This window comes from Pinus tabuliformis, chromosome 8, assembly GCF_031772625.1.
Source record: "Pinus tabuliformis cultivar Carrire ecotype Pingquan chromosome 8, CPIR1, whole genome shotgun sequence".
NCBI lineage: Eukaryota > Viridiplantae > Streptophyta > Pinopsida > Pinales > Pinaceae > Pinus > Pinus tabuliformis.
Window position 1 is genome coordinate 1,223,817,588 of NC_142294.1, and position 19,182 is coordinate 1,223,836,769.

General features: G+C 38.3%; 1 protein-coding gene across 2 annotated transcripts in view; it reads right to left on the bottom strand.

The window, feature by feature from the left end:
- The window catches only part of LOC149239802 (inositol monophosphatase-like), a 223,175-nt gene that overhangs the window by 13,514 nt on the left and 190,479 nt on the right, over window positions 1-19,182 (bottom strand). For both annotated transcript variants that reach the window (XM_089367217.1, XM_089367216.1), the window contains exons 7-8: window positions 16,535-16,589; window positions 16,383-16,426 (exon numbers count right to left, since the gene is read on the bottom strand). In XM_089367217.1, the coding sequence (XP_089223343.1) occupies window positions 16,383-16,426; window positions 16,535-16,589 (99 nt within the window). The remainder of the gene's footprint in view (window positions 1-16,382; window positions 16,427-16,534; window positions 16,590-19,182) is intronic.

A 19,182-nucleotide genomic window follows, 5' to 3' on the forward strand; every position in this document is an offset into this window, starting at 1 on the left:
GGCTCCATTATATATAAAAGCTCAATATGATGAGATACAAAGGAAAGAAGGAGCCATGCAACTACTTGAAGATCTCCATGAAGAACTAGCAGCTTATGTATTGATGAAGACACACTAAAGAGATAACTTCCCAATTGAAAGGAAGTTAGGAATCTCCTCTATGCTTAAGAGGGAGAAAGAAGTCTCCTTAAATACTTGAGAAGGAGCAAGGATCTATTCCCTAATAAAAAAGGGATGAAGATCTCCTCTCTGGTTGAGTGGAAACAATGTTAGACCTCATATTCACCATGTGTCGTGCACTAGACCAAGACTAACAGCCTTAAGTCTTAGTGAAGGCACTAGGAAAGAGAATGGAGGATTGAATACACATCTGAGATTGATACTCCTTGAGGATAGAAAATCAAAGATAGGAAGTTGACCAATACTCTTTAAGGATTGGACAAGTATCCAAGACAAGAGTGGTCAAAGAGGATTGATATTCTTTGAGGATGGGTATTCTAAGATAAGAACAATCCTAAAATGACATACCTAGTGAACATCCGGATGGGGTATGTGCCTTAGAGGTAGTGTGATGTCTCATGTAAAGCTTCCTAGCATTATTCGTTGAAAGAAGAAGAGCTTGCCAGTTAAAGGCCTTGCTATGTTGACAATGTTGGTTAAGATATTGATGCTTGTAGATGGCTTATCAATCTGAATCTTCCTGTGAGAATATTTCAGTTTGAGAGTATCCATGTGCCAATTGTACAATTATGAATACCTCCCTAGTTAAGAGGGAGTGTTGGAGAATGTAACTAGTTTCGATCTTCATAATTTGTACCATTATGTATTTTTATGTAAAATGCAAAAGAAAAAGAAAAGAAAATTTATTATTATTTTTCTAGACAAGCATGTTCTTCATGCTTTTAGGTTTTTGAGTCAAAGAGTTAAAGTCTTATTTGGACCTATTGTAAAGGGAAATAGAAAAAATAATTTTTAATATGTACTTTTGGGTCAAAAATCCCTTTGGATGTCAAGTTTGCCCTGCCCCAATGGACATGTCTATTTGCACCCCCTCTAGATAGGGTAAATAGAGGGAAGATGGAGCTCATTTGGATATACATACTTGATGGAATTTGGTCTTGATATCATAGAGAGGATGAAGAAGTGGAGGGACAAAGTTTGAAAGAAAGGTTGTGGAAGTCTTGCCTTGGTACATCTCTTGTTGCTAATCTCTTGATGATGAATATGTTGTGCAGAAAGGAGGATTTGACTTGGAATCTAGAGGGTGAATTTTTCTATGGTCATGGGTCTTGGATATCTCATTTTTTATCGTATTCTATAAGAAGATAATTTGTTAGACTCAGAATCACAAGAAAATCTCATTGCAATAGAGCTGGTGAACAAATCGGGATTCAAAGTTTGTGATCATCCAAGTCCATATCCATTGGGATGGGTAAATAAGGATGCAGAGATAAAGGATCATTTGCTTCGCCTTTACCATCTCTTTCCTGTGCTCTCGAAGTTTATCTGCATCGGTCAGAAATACCAGAATGTTCTCTACATAGATCTTCAGGCCATGTTCATCTAATAGGAAACACACCCTAGCCTTCGAGATGACATAGTTGGAGGCTCCCTCCAACCTATCCCGATCTCTAAGCCCAACTATGGCCATATTAGAAACTGAAATGGAAACTCCCTCTTTCTCCTGCTCGGCTATTGAATCTTCTATTTACACTTCCTTCTGGAGTGAGAAATTCTGCTTGCAGCTATTGCCAACTGCAACTGGAAATTTTGATTTCTAAACTAGAAACCCTCTAAGAGAAATTTCCATCCGACGCTAATTCTGCTACTGCAAACTACTACAAAACCATTCTACACCCAAACAAGGAATCTTCCCAGTGAAAAATCAGAGCTACAACTTCCCTTCTGCCTACTAGAATAACTTGAACTGGCAAGCCGAATTTTTCTACCAACCTGCACTAAAAAATCGAATTGCCTAGCAATTTGCACTACCTGGCTTAGGCTCTGCGCAAACCCTAGAAATTCATCTTGCTACTCCCTTTGAACAACGAATTTCTTCCTTCGCTTCTGAGCTACCCCGTATGATCAAAATTGCTTTGATACCATGTGAAAATTTTAACTATTGCAACAACTGGAATTAATTCTTCTAACTATTAATTAATTAGCAGTTTATTGCTAAGGTAACAACAAATTAATCACTCTGCAACCTTCAAAAATAAAAATACTGTGGAATATAAACTAGAAACTGATAAAATATTAGCACACACACACAAAAAAATTACACCATTATTTTTGGACAAAAAGACCCTAGAAATACCCAACTTGGGAAAACTAGTGCAACAACTGAGGGTTCTTATTATTAAGCAACAGTGAAATAATATGAGTACAATAAATATCACAAATTGGAAAATCTATTCAAGAGAAATATTGGAAAAATTATCTGAGGGAAATTACCCTCTCTCCGAGCAACCTTGACACTTGAATGCATCTAAAAATCTAGTCATCCAACCAGCTCTCTGCAAGCCCTGCATCACACTAGCGCAATCCCTCAAATGGTCTTCCTGAATCAACTGCCAATCTAGTCATCCTGCCTACTGCCAACTGGGAAAATGCTTCTTCAGCCCTCAGGAAAACTTTCCCAACCTCCAGAACTAAAAACGTCTTCCTCTTCAGCTGTATTGAATTTCCCTCTCGAGGCTCTGCACTACCTCTACGCAACCTCCTATAGTAAATCTTGGCCTCCTCTTTCTGACTCCCCGGAACTGTAAGAATTCCTTCGAACTCACTATCTCTGCCCCTCTTTGCTTCCCTTCTCTGGCTCAAACTCTTCTGATAACTGCTCTTGCTCTTTGGAAATTGAATTGACCAAGGAAATCAATCTCAAGTGTTACTTGTGTGTACCTCCATCTACCCATCGACTTCTTATAATCTCTTGTTGGGACTCCAACGACCAAGATTAAATCTTAATCAATGGCTGAGATTATTTCCTAGTCGATCCGTGTGAGTTTCTAGAGAATTCTCACCTTTGTCAATTAATAATGATTAATTAACCATATTTCCTAAGTTTAGACTTAGGAAGTATTTAAAAATTGGTTAATAATCTAACTCAGACACTAATTGAGACAATGATGTGGTAATGGAGGCGAGAAGACTTCATGGTCAAGTGCCATGGTGAAAGGGACCAACTGATGGGGTATCCACATCTAACTGTATAGATGTGGGGAGGGAGCATTTGTGGACACATGAGTTACCAAATCAGCCTTGTTTCCAACCCTCTTGTGTGCCTTTTACTTCTTGATTATTCCTTGTATTACTGCTTATAGCTAAAGGGTTAGAGCTTGCTTTGTAGGATGTAGTAGTTTTATTACCCCTTAAATATGAGTTAGTTTATCACTCATCAGGGTTGGGACATGCAAGGTTTCCTTTTTTATGTAATGGAGCATCATGTGCTCAGGAACCAGGTGATGGCCATATGAGGTAGGTAAATCTCATGCTAGGCTTTTGCCCACTTGCTAATGTTTATGTCTCGACCATCTTTTTCATTTTGATTTTTTTTTTTTTTGTGTGGCCATGATATGATTTTTCCTTTTCTTTTGGCTACATAAACCCCCCAGGGCAAAGTTTCGAGCCCTACTCAAGGTATGTGAACACATGAGTGCCAAATCCTCAAGAACCAATGACAAGTTGTACTCAAAGAATTAGGTGAGATATGGGGCTCGTAATGTGGCATGGAAGGTGTTAAGTATGGTATAGGGAAGATGGAGCACGTTATCTCTATCATGGTTTTCTAGATAGTGCCCCTCCTGTAACCCAAAGGGCCTTAAAGGAGCTCCCATTGGACTAGGGTCAAAGATTAAACCCCTAGTAAGGTGAGAGAACAAGATTACTGTCAAGGTCTATCGATCTTCCAGATCACCCCATCATCCATACTAAATGCCCAAAACAAACATGTATAAGAACTTGATTTCAAAAGGATTAAAGTACCTGTTGCCCACCACCTATGGGTAGGAGAATTTTTCTCCTAGATTTGTCTTCAGCCGATAGCCAATAGCCCTTGATAGCCACTAGTGTAGTCGATGTTGTGCCAGATGTCTCCACTCCCTGAGCTAGTCATATGTCCCCTTGCCCATCTGTCGAGATCGTATGTTTGAAGGTGGGTCGTCCAATCCTAAAGGTATGGCTTTTCATTATGAAAGAAAGTGTTTATGCTTGCTTTTCTTGGGCAAACTTGGGTATGGATTATTGGGTGACTTGTAAGGAGGAATGGTTTTGACTGTAGTCTTGCTCGCTCACCTTAATTGGGGGGTTAATCCTCAACCCTAGTCTTGTGGGATCTTCCCTACTGACTTACAGCTTTAGGATGGGCACTACATAGGAAACCCTAATTTTGGTAGCATGGTCCTGTTTTCCCACTCCACTTTTTTCACTCCCCTCCACACATTACATGCCCTATTTCATCATTTCCCCCTCTGGGTCCACAAGGCTCTGGTATTCCCCTCCCCTTGTCCACATGTTTGGGTTGGGGCTTGAACAATGCCCCATAGGTTGATGTAGCTAAAAAGAAAGATAAAAGCATATCATGGCCACATAAAAAAGGAAATGTACCACAAAATGCAAAATATGGACAAGAAAATAAAATTTAGCACTTGGGCAAAATACGAACATGAGCTCTACCCCTTATCATTACAACCATCACCCTGGTTCCTAGGGCCCCTATGAGTGCCCCTTGCATCATTAAGGAACCCATGTATGTCCCAACCCCTGGTGGGTGATGAAATTCCATACCTTAAGGGGGTAATCACTACTATATCATACACAACATGCTCTCATCCCCTAGAGCCCCAAGCAGTAAAATAAAATAAAATAAAAATCAATAAAAGGAAACAGGCAAATGAAGAAGGGTGGAAAAATAAAGGCCAAGGTAACTATGTACCATGATTTCTCCCTCTTGCATTCATACACCCAAATATGTGGACATACCTCATCATTACCACCTTTGAGCCCATGTCATATGGCTTTGAGACCCCTTTGTCGCCATCCACCTTATTATTATCCACGTGACACCTACCACTTGAAGGATGTACCTTGGACATGTCCTTCTCTTTAGGGGCTGGGAACACCTAATAGGGTTGTTTATTAACCACTCCTACCTAGGAAGGTAACACCATTACATGCTCAAAGCCCTAAATCTGGAGGGGAAACCCACTATGAAGTCCCCATTTATGCCCTTGATTAACAAGCTTATTCACTCAATTGCACTAATGAATTATTGTATATGAAGATGAGGAGACACATTGGATCTTATATAGGATTGGCAGGTGGTTTCATCATGGGCTTGGCAACTTAATTGGGGCTCAATCCCACCAAAGGATCATATCGATGCCTGTAGGGGATGCTTTGAGAGCCATGGGTTTCCATCATGTGATAGAGAATTATCTCATGCCATGGGAAACCTCAACACCTTTAGCGTCTTGTTCATTGCCCCAAATTATATGCGAGATGATACACTTAGACTAGCAGTGCCCCCAACCGGCTTAGCATTGTATACAGGGTTTGGCAGCTGATCCGAGGCCCAGAGGAGGTTTGTCTCATTGTTGAGACATGGGAGGTAAAGCTCCATCTTCTGTACCCTCATTTGGTGCAGTCTATAGGCTTATTTTACACTAAGAGACCCATGAAACCACTACTTTTGCCCCAAGGCCACTTTGGAGCACCATATGATGTTTTACTTGGAGATCAAGGGGCCACCCCCTTAACCATCATTCATGGGATCCTATTCTTCATTGTGGAACCTTAAGGACTCAATTAGGCATTCCAATGACCCTCCTACACCATTGTTTCATCATTTCGGATTCATTTGGATGGCTTATTCTACACTTCATGAGCTATTTGGTGGGCTTGTCTCCAAAGTCGTGTTATTTTACACATTCAAATATTTTTAGGGGCATCTTAGGCTAATTTGAATTAGAAGAGGCTCATATAAATAAAGCTAGGTCTCATTTGTATCAAACATGATCATCAACACTTGGGACTTCTCACTTAGAAGAATTTCACACTTTTTCTTGGATGCTACTTAGATATTCTATTGATGCATTTCGATATCTTTGGAGGCTAAAATTTTGTCCTATCTTGGAGCTACTTGTCTTTATATGGTTGGATATATCTATTATCATCTTGTAAGTGCTATATTGTGGAGTTTTTTTTTCATTTAATGTCTAATGTGTGGAATTATGGCAATTAACTAGATCTTGTGTGCCCTAATTTATTGAATATCATTGTGAAAGATTGTTTGATTGGAAATTGCACATGTTACTCATTGCATGATATTAGATGAATGTTCCTAATGGATGGGATTTGGTTCTTGTTCCATGAAAAGCCATATAAATTTAGTAGGTAATTATTGAAGAGTGCATGCTAGGGCATCACTTTTCGGCCTCCTTAAAGGCAAATTTTGGAAAATATTTAATCATCATAGACTCCATAGCCCAAGAATAAGGCACTAGTCCGAGCGAGATTGATGGTCACCCCTCTTTTCCTTTTCTTTTTCTCTTCTCAAAAATTTCAGCTGCTTTTCCTAGAAGACTAGATAGGGCACCCTACAAAATCCTTTGGAGGGAATATTTTTCAGATCCGCTTAGATAGGGATTTGTGCTATTGTTTCCTCTAGGGGATCTCAAATTTTGAAGCAATTCTCACGGTGGAATCTCTAGATATTTGATGCCCTAGCCATTATCCTAGAAGGGTAACTCAAGTGGTCCTTATTTGACAAGGTGGCTTCCTTGAAGGTAGTATGAGCCTAATATTCATTGGAATAACTCACAAGAACCCCTTTCCTCTGTCTTACCTTGACTTAGAGAGTGCTTTGGAAGGAATTTCCTCCAGCTATTATCCTAAAAACCCTAGTTCAAGCGTAACCCTAATTAGGTCTCTCAATTATAGCGAAATCCTATTCAAGGTGTGCAAACATCTTACAAATCCACCTGAGAGGTCATGTATCTCCTTAGAAGTCTTTCCCTTAGACATAGTCATCATCATTGAATATCTTTAACCCTAGGTCTTGACTCTACTCTTAGGTCTTTCTTGGAGAGATTTTCTTTCGTCAAGCCCTAATTGAGCCTCTCCTTGAATGGGCCTTGGAAATAGCTTTATGCCTTATCATAGATCCCACTATTATTAGTGATTTCCTCCATACCAAGACTCCTCCCATCGGTGAAAGTCTATAAAGAGCAAGGGACACTGACTGAGGTGACAGTCGGTCTTTGTCCCATTGTTGTCATTTGGTCTAGTAGTCCTCTATTAAGTACCCCTCCTAAGACCCCTGCTAGATTGTGTGGCAACAATACCTTTTGAATTAAATCCCACATTCATCTCAAGCATTGTTATTAAGAACGAACTGAACCAGTCTGACTGTTTTGAGGGAAAAGTCAGTTCAGACTGATGATTTGGACTGTTTTGGCCAATTCAGTACCGAACCGACTGATTCTATAATGGAACCAGATAGTTTGGTATCAAACAGACCATTTTCACTAAACTAGCCGATTCAGTAAATCCACATACAACACAACAAGTGGGGCTTGTTTTGCATTTTTTATTTTAATTGTTGTCCTAGTTGGGCACTAGCCCAGAATAGGTGCCTAACATTCAAGCCTATGGCCCTATTATTGCTATGCAATTTATGGTAATGTTAAATACTTAAATTAAAGCATCCTTTAATTAAAATTCTAACATTACCATGAAATGACTCAGGATGTTTGAGATGGTTCTAACCTCATTGGATTTCATATGGAGAAAGTAGAATTTTAGATATCACTCAAAATCCAACAGACTTAACAGTTTTTCTGGATTTCAGGATTGGGGGGATTGTAATGTTTCCATTGCATTTTGTCATGTATGACAATATTGAACTAGCATTTAATCAAGAGAACCAATCCCTCGATGCACCTTCAGTTCAAAGATACCAACAAAGCCTAACTTATATCAGCAACAGAGGGACATGGCTTCAAAGGTCAGATTACACAAGAAAACCACACACTATGCTCTAGTCAATGAACCCTTATGACATCACAACAATATAAAAGTGTGCATGAACCATAGAATCATTACATCATATTTAAACTAAATGACCATCAACACTAGTCGAATCCTCAATTAGCACACAACACACAAGTTACCTTCCTAACATGTGAGATAGTCTATAGTCTTAAGTGTAGTAGTGAGCCATCAACTTCATAAACATTACAGATAACTAAAAACACTTGGAATAATAGGTTAATTGAGTGACTTCTACAACCAATCATATTCATATAAGTAACCCTGCAGTTCATGAAGATAATAAGAATCACATAGTGACATAAGTTTAACATAGTCATAAAGACATCCAATACAATTTCTTCACCATGAACATGCAGTAATTTCAACAACCTTTCATGAATAGTGGTGAACCATAAATCATCTAATGACATATCACAAAATTTAATCATCCATAGTTCAATGGATACAAATAATTCTACTTAGTTGATTAACTTGAAATGGAGGGGAGAAGACTTCATGGTCAAGCGCCATGGTCAAAGGTACCAAATGATGGGTGAGTCTACATCCTAAGTGAAAAGATGTGGGAAGGGAGAATTCATGGACTCATGAGTTACCAAATCAGCTTTGTTTGCACCCCTTTTGTGTGTGTTTTACTTCTTTTTTATTATTCCTTGTATTATCGCTTATAGCTAAAGGGTTAGAGCATGATTTGTATGATGTAGTAATTTTATTACCCCTTAAAGATGAATTAGTTTATCACTCATTAGTGTTGGGACATGCAAGGGTTCCTTTTTTATGTAATGGAACATCATGTGCTCAAGAACCAGGTGATGACCATATGAGGTAGGTAAAGCTCATGCTAGGCTTTTGCCCACGTGCTAATGTTTATGTCTCAACCATCTTTTGCATTTTGATTTTTTTTTGCTTTGTTTTATTGTGGCCATGATATGCTTTTTCCTTTTCTTTTAGCTACATCAACCTCCCAGGGAAAAGTTTCGGGCCCTACTCAAGGTATGTGAACATATGAGTGTCAAATCCCCAAGAACCAATGACAAGTTGTACTTGAAGAATGAAGGTGAGATATGAAGCTTGTAATGTGGCATGGAAGGTGTTAAGTATGGTATAGGGAAGATGGAACATGTTATCTCAATCATGGCTTTCCAGGTAGTGCCCCTCCTATAACCCAAAGGGCCTTAAGGGAGGTCCCACTGGACTAGGGTCAAAGATTAACCCCCTGGTAAGGTGAGAGAACAAGATTATGGTCAAGGTCTATCAATCTTCTAGATCACCCCACCATCCATAATAAATGCCCAAAACAAATAAGTATGAGCACTTGATTGCAAAATGATCAAAGTACCTTTTGAATAACAACCCAACTTCATCCCAAGCAGTGTTATTAGGACTGGACCGAATTGGTCTGAACCGGTTGGTTCGACCATTTTGAGGCAAAAACTAGTTCACACCGATGATTTGAACCATTTTTTGCCGATTCTTTAATAGAACCAACCAGTTTGGTAGCAAACAGGCCATTTTTATTGAACCGACCAATTTGGTATCGGTTCAGTAAAGCCATGTAGAACGCAACAAGTGGGGCCTCTTTTGCTTTTTTTTCTTTTAAATTTTTTCCTGATTGGGGACTAGCCTACAATAGGTGCCTAACATTCAATCCTATGGCCCTACTATTTCTTTGCAATTCATGGTAATGTTAAATTCTTAAAGTAAAAGTGACATTCTCCTTTATCTTTCATTTTCATCCTCATGAAAATGGAAGATAAAGGAGAATGCCACTTTTACTAAAATTTTTAACATTTCCATGAAATGACTCGGGATGTTTAAGAGTGGTTTTGACCTCATTGGATTTCATATGGAGGAAGTAGAATTTTAGATCCCACTCAAAATCCAGTAGACTTAACAATTTTTCAAGATTTTAGGATTGTAATGTTTCCATTGGATTTTGTCATGTAAGAGGGTATCGAACTAGCATTTAATCAAGAGCACCAATCCCTCTATGTAGCTTGATGTTAGTGGCATTATTTGTTGAACTCCTCTATCATGATCCTACTAAAAATGTACACATCACTCAAACAAAATCTTGAATTGATATGCTAAGCATTTTTTATCTTATTTTAATGCTTAGAGGGTGATATTGATGACAAAGATCCCAATATAGGCAAATATTTTGATGATATGTAGGTATTTGTTGTGGAATGATTTTTTTGAATGCTAGAGGTCATATAGGTCTTGTTTTTTTTATGTATTTTCGGTTCAAATATGGATTGCACTCAGTGTTATTTTGGTTATGTGAACCCTTACATGCTCTATAAATGATATTTTTTGCTTATTTGTGTATAAATGGTTTGGATTCATATGGATGCACGTGAACATATGTGGTTTTTTTAAATTTGAACATTTTATGTGTTTTCGGTTGACCAATTTTTTGGTCTAGATTTTTTACCAGTTTCCGTCCAGTTTCCAATGCTGGGGGTTTATCGGTTCGATGATCGATCCGATTCTGATAACATTGATCCCAAGTGCTAATGTTGGATGGTAAGAGGTACACGGCTGCTACAAATGTCAGAGGAACATGGCATATCATCATATAATGATGCATGTTGTTGGTTTTCTGGCTTACCAACTGGCTATCAAATGTAGGAGAAAATTGTCCTCCTATGGGGTTACCTTTTTTGGCGGGTAAGAAGGACCATTTTTACCTACATGACCCAGTTTGGTAATTTGGGGCCTGAAACCTTCTGGAAGCATTTTTAGGCATCAACTAATTTAAAAATTAGCTAATATCTAATTAAGCCATCTCTAGGTGGAATTTCGAGAAACGATTTCTGGGTTTTGGAGATCTCATGGATTCTAGCCTCTCAACCAAATTTTGTGGCTAGAACACATCCAATGCTACAAAAACTAACACTCCCTCTTACCGATGACTGTGTTCTAGTGCTGCACACCCTGTCACAACACTCTATCACTATGTCATCTCCTGTCACGTTGTTAATGTCTAGCTATCACTGACTGCCTGCTATGGCCCACCAACTACTATACAACTCTAATGTTGCATCTGTGTTGTTGCTGACACTGTTATGTTTCTTCCAACACTGCAACTCCCTCTCATTTGTTGTTGTTGCAACTACAACTACTACAGCTGAGAAGCATCCAAAATATTGAATTATCTATGTGCAGTATGATGCATCTGTCTCCTGAGTCCTGACTGCTACCAACCTTTGCACTGTCACTGAAGAACCTGCGCTGCTACTAACTCTGCACTGAGCCACCTGCTCTACTGTCAACACTGCTCTGTGCTCCTCAGCATCTGAGTACTACTAGTCTACAAATGTCACTCTAGTTCTGACTGCATCAACTTCCACTGATCCATCCTACCACTGAATACAGTGGGCCCCCATAGAAAGGTAATGATCCTATGAGGTGGAATCTTCAAGGACCCTGCCCAATCTTCGTAGCTCTCTGGGGCTACAACACCGAATCATCCTACCTCACTTTTGGAGGTATATCTGCGAACAAGAAAACTCTTCCTCTAGCCTAGAGTAAAGTTTATCTATTTCCACAGATGCTGCTTGCTTATCTTGCTTCTCTCGCTTGGCATTCTTCCTGAGAGGACATTGCATGTTGTAGTGACCGAACTCACCACACTTGAAGCACTTGACCTTTGATAGGTCCTTTTTCTTCTTTTTCTCCCCCTGCCCCTGATTGGGACCCTTCGATGCTAGGGATGCATTCTCCTCCTCCTTCACACCCTTCGATCCACTACTTCTGCTACCACTAATGAAGATCTTAAGCAAAGCTCGCCTCATTTCCTCCTGGTGCAAATCAACCCACATCCTGTCCCATCAAGGTAGCGAGTCTCTGCTCAATATACTTTGGACGAAGACTTGCCAATCCTCCGAGACACTGTTTAGTGCCAACCGTACTAGCTCTGATGGTTGAGGCATTGCCCCAACAACTGCAAGTTGATCTCGGACCTCTTGAATCCTGGTGAGGAAGGGATCTATGCCTTCTCCCTTATGCATCCTGATGCATCTGAGATTTTCTTCTAGGAACATATTTCATTGCTCAAAACAACTCTGATATAGTGTGGAGAGAGCTACCCACATTTTTTTTTGTTGTACTTTTGTCTGCCAAATGTAAGGCTATATGATCTTGGACTCCATCCAAGATCAACTGCTTTGCCCTCGCCATCTCCTTTCTATATTCTTTGAGTTGATCCGCATCCTAGGGAACTGCCACCACATTATCTATGTAGGCTTTCATGCCATATTCATCTATAAGGAAGGACATCCTAGCCTTCCAGATGATATAGTTGGAATCTCCAGCCAACCTATCCTAATCAATAAGCCCTATTGTGGCCATATCTAGATCTGCTCTGGAACCTCCCCCTTCCTTTGCTCGACTGCTGCTCTATTACTCACACTTCTGAGGAAAAATCCAACTCTTGAGACTCCAAGTTCCCTGAGAGAAATTTTCCCTCTGTTATGTGTGCTTTTCTCTTCCACCTGATACTGGTTCTGCTGCTGCAAAACCCTTTGCGTCCAGCCAAGGAATCTACTTAGCGAAAATCTGAGTTGCAACTGCTCCCTCTAATTGTAAGAATCACTAACCCGCGCAAACCGACTTTTCTACAACCCTACAACTGAAAATTGAATTGTTTCCCCAACAATTTGGCATGCCTGTCAATGAATTGTGTAGCCTCTAGGAATTTCAGCTTGCTGCCCCCTCTTAGCAACAAATTTTTTTACTGAGCTTCTGAGCTTCCCGACCCATCACTTACGCTTCGATACCATGTGAAAAATTCAAACTCAAATCCTATTGCAGCAACTGGAAATTATTCTTTTGATTGTTAATTAATTTTAACAATATATTTGCTATGAAAAATATTGAATAAATCATACTGCAACCTTCACAAATAAAATACTGCGGAAATAATAACGCTCGAAACTAGGAAAATACTAGCACACACATAAAAACTAACACATTTATTTTTAGACAAATGTTCTCGGAAAAACCCAATGTGGGAAAACCGGTGCAGGAGTTGAGGATTTTATATTATTAAGCAACAACAAAATCTGAGTACAATTTATAGATGCCCAACTAGCAATCCAAACAACAAGTATCTAACATAAATAATTAGAGATAAAATTCTCTCACCCCACAAGCAATCCCAACACTGGCTTCCCAAAAAAACTAGTCATCCAAACCCCAGCGTAGGTCGTATGCACAGTCCTTACACTACCTCTCACATGTGTGGCTCGAATTTGCCTCTGAGCAAGTCGTCTAGCCTATCTCTGCTGCGGGAAGTGACTCTCTAGCCCTTTGGAATACTTTCTCAACCTCTCAAAGATGAATCAACTTCCTCTCCAACTCAATCGAGTTGCTTTGCTTTAGCTACTACGCAATCCTTGCATTGCTTCTGCATGGATCACTTCTATCACTTGTTATTTCCTCTCCAAATCTGGAAAACTTCCTCTGGATCACTGTCCCTGCCCCTCACTATCTCTGCTTCGATCTTTGGCTCTCCGACAACTGCTGCTGCTCTCTGGAAATCAAATTGCTCAAGTGTCTCTGGTGTATTCTCCAAGTGCCCATCGGCTTCTTATAATCCTCTGTTGGAGCACCAACGACCAAGATTAAAACTTAATCAAGGGATAGGATCATATTAAAGTAGATCCATGTGAGTTTCTAGAGAATTCTCACCTTGACTTAATTAATTTTAATTAATTAACCACATTCCCTAAATTTAGACTTAGGAAATATGTAAAAATTGGCTAATAATCTAACTAAGCTATCTCTAGGTGGAATTTCCAGAAATGATTTATGGGTTTAGGAGATCTCATGTATTCTAGCCTCTCGACCAAATTTTGTAGCTAAAACACATCCAATGCTACAAAAACTAACACAACTAGTATTTTTTGGAGGGTAAAACTTTGTTGCTTTAGTGTTGCACCTTTTTATCCTATTATGCACACTGAGACATCTCCAACAGTGCAAGAATCACTTCAATAAGAGTCTGTATGCAAAAGTTATGCAATTCAAAAGTTTACCATCCTGTTTTGACCACCATAATTCGAGAGGATGCCACATCAACTCTCATTATTTATGGAAAAGGGGCTAGCAACTTGATCATAATCATGAAGATTCTAGAAGATTCCATATTGTAACTCTGGTTAAGAGTTGAGGAATTCAAAACTAGCCACTATTAGGCTATCAGGTTGTGCTATAACTGGGTCACTAGGAGGAAAAAGGGGTTTCATTCTTTTTAAGTGCATTTGTTCTATATACGAATAGAGTAGAGAAGAAGGATAGGGAGAGAGCACATTGAGAGGATTTGTGCATTGTAGTAGCCCACAGGCCACAAGCCTTACTTCTTTGTACTCACAAACATTTTCTCTTCAGAGAAAGAGAGTAGAACGACCTCACCTTCCACTGGATTTTCTATCGAAAGGGGTTTCCCAGGTTATATCTTGTGTCAATTGTGGTTTGTGAGTTTTTATTTCACTGTTCTCTATTTTTTGCATAATTATAATTTGCATGCATACACAATAAACAATACTTTATAGATCCAGAAATCTAAATAGAAATAAACCCTCATAGTGTAGATTTTGTATTTTTAAGTATAATTTTATCATATTTGTTGTGACGAACTGCCTAGTGGAATATCCATGACAGTTTACAGATCAGCCCTAGGGTTGAGTATTAGGGTGCATCCTTATAAATTATTGTTTTCTTAAAAAAAAATGAGTTTCGTGGGTCCTTACTCACATTGTATGATGTCATATAGAACCACATGATTCTATAAAGAACTGGTAAGATCAAGACAACTAATTGGACAGATTTCACGTCCAAACTGGTTAGACTAATTGGTTCCACCAGTTCCAATCTGGTTCTGATAAAAATGTGCAAGATCCAATAGGGAGTGATTCCACATGATAGTGAATTGGCCAGTCAACAAATCCACTAGTTTGGAAATATACTAAGGGTGAATCCACTATACCGGTAATAGATTGACCCACATACTACAAATCCACGAAGGCAACATCCAGCCCACCAAATTGCTCTAACTATCAATGTATAAGAATAGCACAACTATAGTTGAACAGTGAACCAACTCCCATTGGTTATCAATTAGGTAGTTAACTAGGTAAATTCAGAATTGTATAAAGAGGCTCATAGTTATGTTGGGGGTAGAGCCTAATAGTGAAAAGTGGCTGTCTATGATGAATCTACATGGGCGATGAAAAAAACATTTTCTTAGAATGTTCTACTTATGTCCACACTAGGTTTCAATTTCAAAACACTTGAAATAACACTAACGTTCCCAAACTTTTAACTCATCCCTTCCCAACATTTTAACTCATCCAGACTATGGAGATTTAGGAAAGTTTCTCTTCAATCTTTTCAAGTATAGGAATAAAGTTTTAATGAAAACCAATTAATTCCTTACCATTTTTTTCTCTCAAAATCTGATAGAACACAGATAGTCCCAATGAATGTTAACAAACACCATCATCATAAAACAAACATGATTGACCTGCATTTTGTTATTCTGTTCTCTCATTCTATTTATTTATATACTAATTACAGGATATAGTAGACAATGCACTGATAAATTGTAGTGCTTTGTATTGTATTAGAGATGGCTCGGTGCAGCTTATTAGTAATTACAATTTACCACATGTCATAAGATCTACAGTTTAGAACAGGGCACTATTCTATAAGCAGACTCTGTATATTAGAAATCCTTACATTTATCAGATGTTATTTAGCTCAGAAATAAATGGTGTCAGTTATCTGCAGATTAAGATATATAGAGTGCTGGCACAAGTATTACTGAGAATTGTTAGAGTGCTTCCGTAGATACCAATAAGAACTGTCAAAAGGTAGAATTTTGCTGTATGGGCTTTCTGATTTAATAATTGAAGTCCAGAGATTCAATTAGCATCCCCCATTTTATCCTTTTTTTTTTTTTTATGGAAGACAAAATGTTGGATTTAGCTATTTGCTGGGCACAATACTCAGACAAATATAGTTTTTCCCTGGCAATAAAATATGGGAGACTAGCTCTGTGGTTGTATATGAATCCATCTCATTTGCATACTTGTAACTTTATCCGTCTATCTACGAAAAATGTCTTAGTAGTTAAAATATGTTTTCCAATCTGTTGAAGAAGGGGGATTGAATCATTAGTTTGAAAAGGACACATATGATATGAAATATAATGCAACATAATTATTTACAGTTACGATATAGAATTCTTTCATAGTATGAAAGCAACAAGGTCATAAGTAGAAAGTATTATTCATTGATAATTTGACCGAAAAACATCTGCATACCCCAGTCGCAAGAAGAGCATTTATCATTTCTGATTGAGAAGATGCTGCAGAACAGAAGGGAATAATGAGCAGTGTCAATTCTATCGAAGTCGTGAAAGTTTCCAAACTATTTATGAACATTGAAGGATATAAATAAAACCTTGTCCCCTTACAGCTTATAGGACTTGCGTTCAGAAAGGACCCCCTTCCTCGAATGGCGGTAAACATCTGAAAGATCATAGACACGTAATTAGGCACTAAATCGAAGAAGGACAACACCAAAGTTATTGGAGAATAGCAAGCAGGCAAAATGAAAAAGGAAATTTATTTCAGGAGATCAAGGTAGTTGTATTTGAACAAGAATAAAAAGAATGGAAAAAACATGATAAAAAGCCAAAATTACTTAAAAGTGCACCTTTAATACTGAAAAATGAGACATAGAAATCACATTATATATAACTATTTATAGGTGGATTGTCATTCCTGGATCAAAAATAATTTGATAGTTACTGTTAATTGACATAAATTTGATTAAGGGGGCACTACCACAAGCCTCTGTTGCACAGTCCAGGCAGACGCTTGAAAGCTCTTTTGAGAAGAGAGGGAGATTCTCTCATGTCAAAGATTAGAATCCTTCCAAGCGGCATGGGGATACAGCCTCAGTTGGGAACTCTATGACCTTAGAGGACCACTTGCATGGTTACTGATAATTATGATGTCATGTGTATTGGCTTGATTAAGCTGACTCCGAATCTCAATATTAAAGACTTGAATCAGGACAGAGGAGATTCTTGTTGTTCTCGACTGAATAATGAGGCATGCACAATATAATATGAAAACTAAAGTTCTCTATATGTTTCATAATTTAGAAATCTCCTGCAAGGCTGGGGACATTCTCCTATAGAAGAAGAAATGATCGTTTTCATAAGTGCATCATAATAATAAGTCTTAGTAATTCAAAAATGGTGCTGTAACACATCCAACATAATCACTTTGGAGGTAGAGATTATAATTTTTTTTATTTTTATTTTTCAAGAAATCAACCTCCCTCTCAGCCTAATGGCTAGATTGAGGTTGCTGGTACTAAGCCAACCCACAAATATACTCACTTAAGATCCCACAAGGCATGAAGCCAATACAACAATATTCATAGGCACATGCCATTACAACCATGCTCATCATGTCACTAGTGGGGATTTGAACCTGGGTGGGGAAGATAGTAGCCATTCTGCCCAACCACCTGAGATAACCCCAATTGACAAACAGAGTTTACAGATTAAAATAGTTATTATTTATTTGTGGTGTTGTAATTGTCTTTCAGTTGTCAATAAAATTTACTACTGATCTATTGTGTTACTTCTTATTTTGCATGAGGGCTACACGAGTAAATTTCTTCACTATGCTTGTGATTTTTATCACAAAGGAAGGTTTACAGGTTGATGAGGCTCTGGATGGATGGGGAGTTGGATGAGGATGATGTGGCTTTTATTTATGGAACACCCTAGAGATTATTGATGAATCAAGAGTGACATGGTGTGGTTCTAGTTCATGATGGTGTTATTTGTTTTTCACTAGGAGAGAGTGTACCACATGATCCATTTTGTTATGTTATGACTTTGGCTCATGACTTTGTATTCTGATGGGCATATATGTGGAGGGAATTTATTTTTATTTTAATGGGGTCACCCCCATGATACACCTTAGACCATATTTTTCCTGGAGCATGCATTTAGTGATGGAACATATGTGAAGGCAACTTTATATTATTTTATTTTGGGCCATTTTATTCCTGAGATGGGAGTTGTTCACCTTTTTTAGTTTATTATTTTCTCATGACATCACATATGGGGGCCTTTTTCTTATGAAAGATTAATCTTCCAATGGAGATGCCTTCGGTTGACTATACATTGGATGGACCATCCCTTATATAAGAATGGCACATATATTCACGCAATGACATTTTAATGGTTAAGTATCATGGAGCTATGACTATCCATATATTTGACTTGATTCCTCGTTGATTTTCGAGATACGTACTTCCCTCTCTCATGTATCGGATCCATGAATTGAGGTCTTATTGAACACTTATGAAAATCATTTAGAGGAGACATCCACCTTTTTCAGATTTCCTTGAACACATATGCTTTTGATGATGGCATCCACTCTTGACTCTTGAGGAGAATTAGGAAGGGCCATGTAACACTCCCTTGCACCCCTTAAACTATCTCAAGGTGTGGGAGGTGTTACTTGATAATTGACCCGACCTCTAGGGTCTATTATGATGATGGGGTCACAAAAATTCTCTTTTTCTAAAGTTTGTGGAATCCACCACTGTGTTTTGCTTGTCGAGAGCTTTCTGGTGATATAAATTTTATCTCAATCCAACTCTTGGATTGAAAGTTATGCCCAATTGAATTTTAACCAATTAGATAATGCCACATCAACCATAAGAGAAATTTTGAGTTCTAAAATGGGTCTCTGAAGGAATATTATAAAATAATAGTGGAAATAATAAAATAAAATTGGACTACCTTATTAAGTTTTGGAGGGAAAAAAGAAAAACTATTTTTTCAACTCATATTTTCAACTTATCTCTCTACAATTTTACTCAAATTTCAAGCGGGAACACTTACTGGATGCAGAATTTAATTTTGCATCCAACGAGTACCCATGTTGCATACTTTTGATGGACCTTACTACATGAAAAATGTATCATGTTTTTTCATGTATTTCACATTTTTCGTGTAGTAGGGTCCATCAAAAGTATGCAACATGGGTTCTCCTTGGATAGAAAATTAAATTCCGCATCCAACGAGTGCCT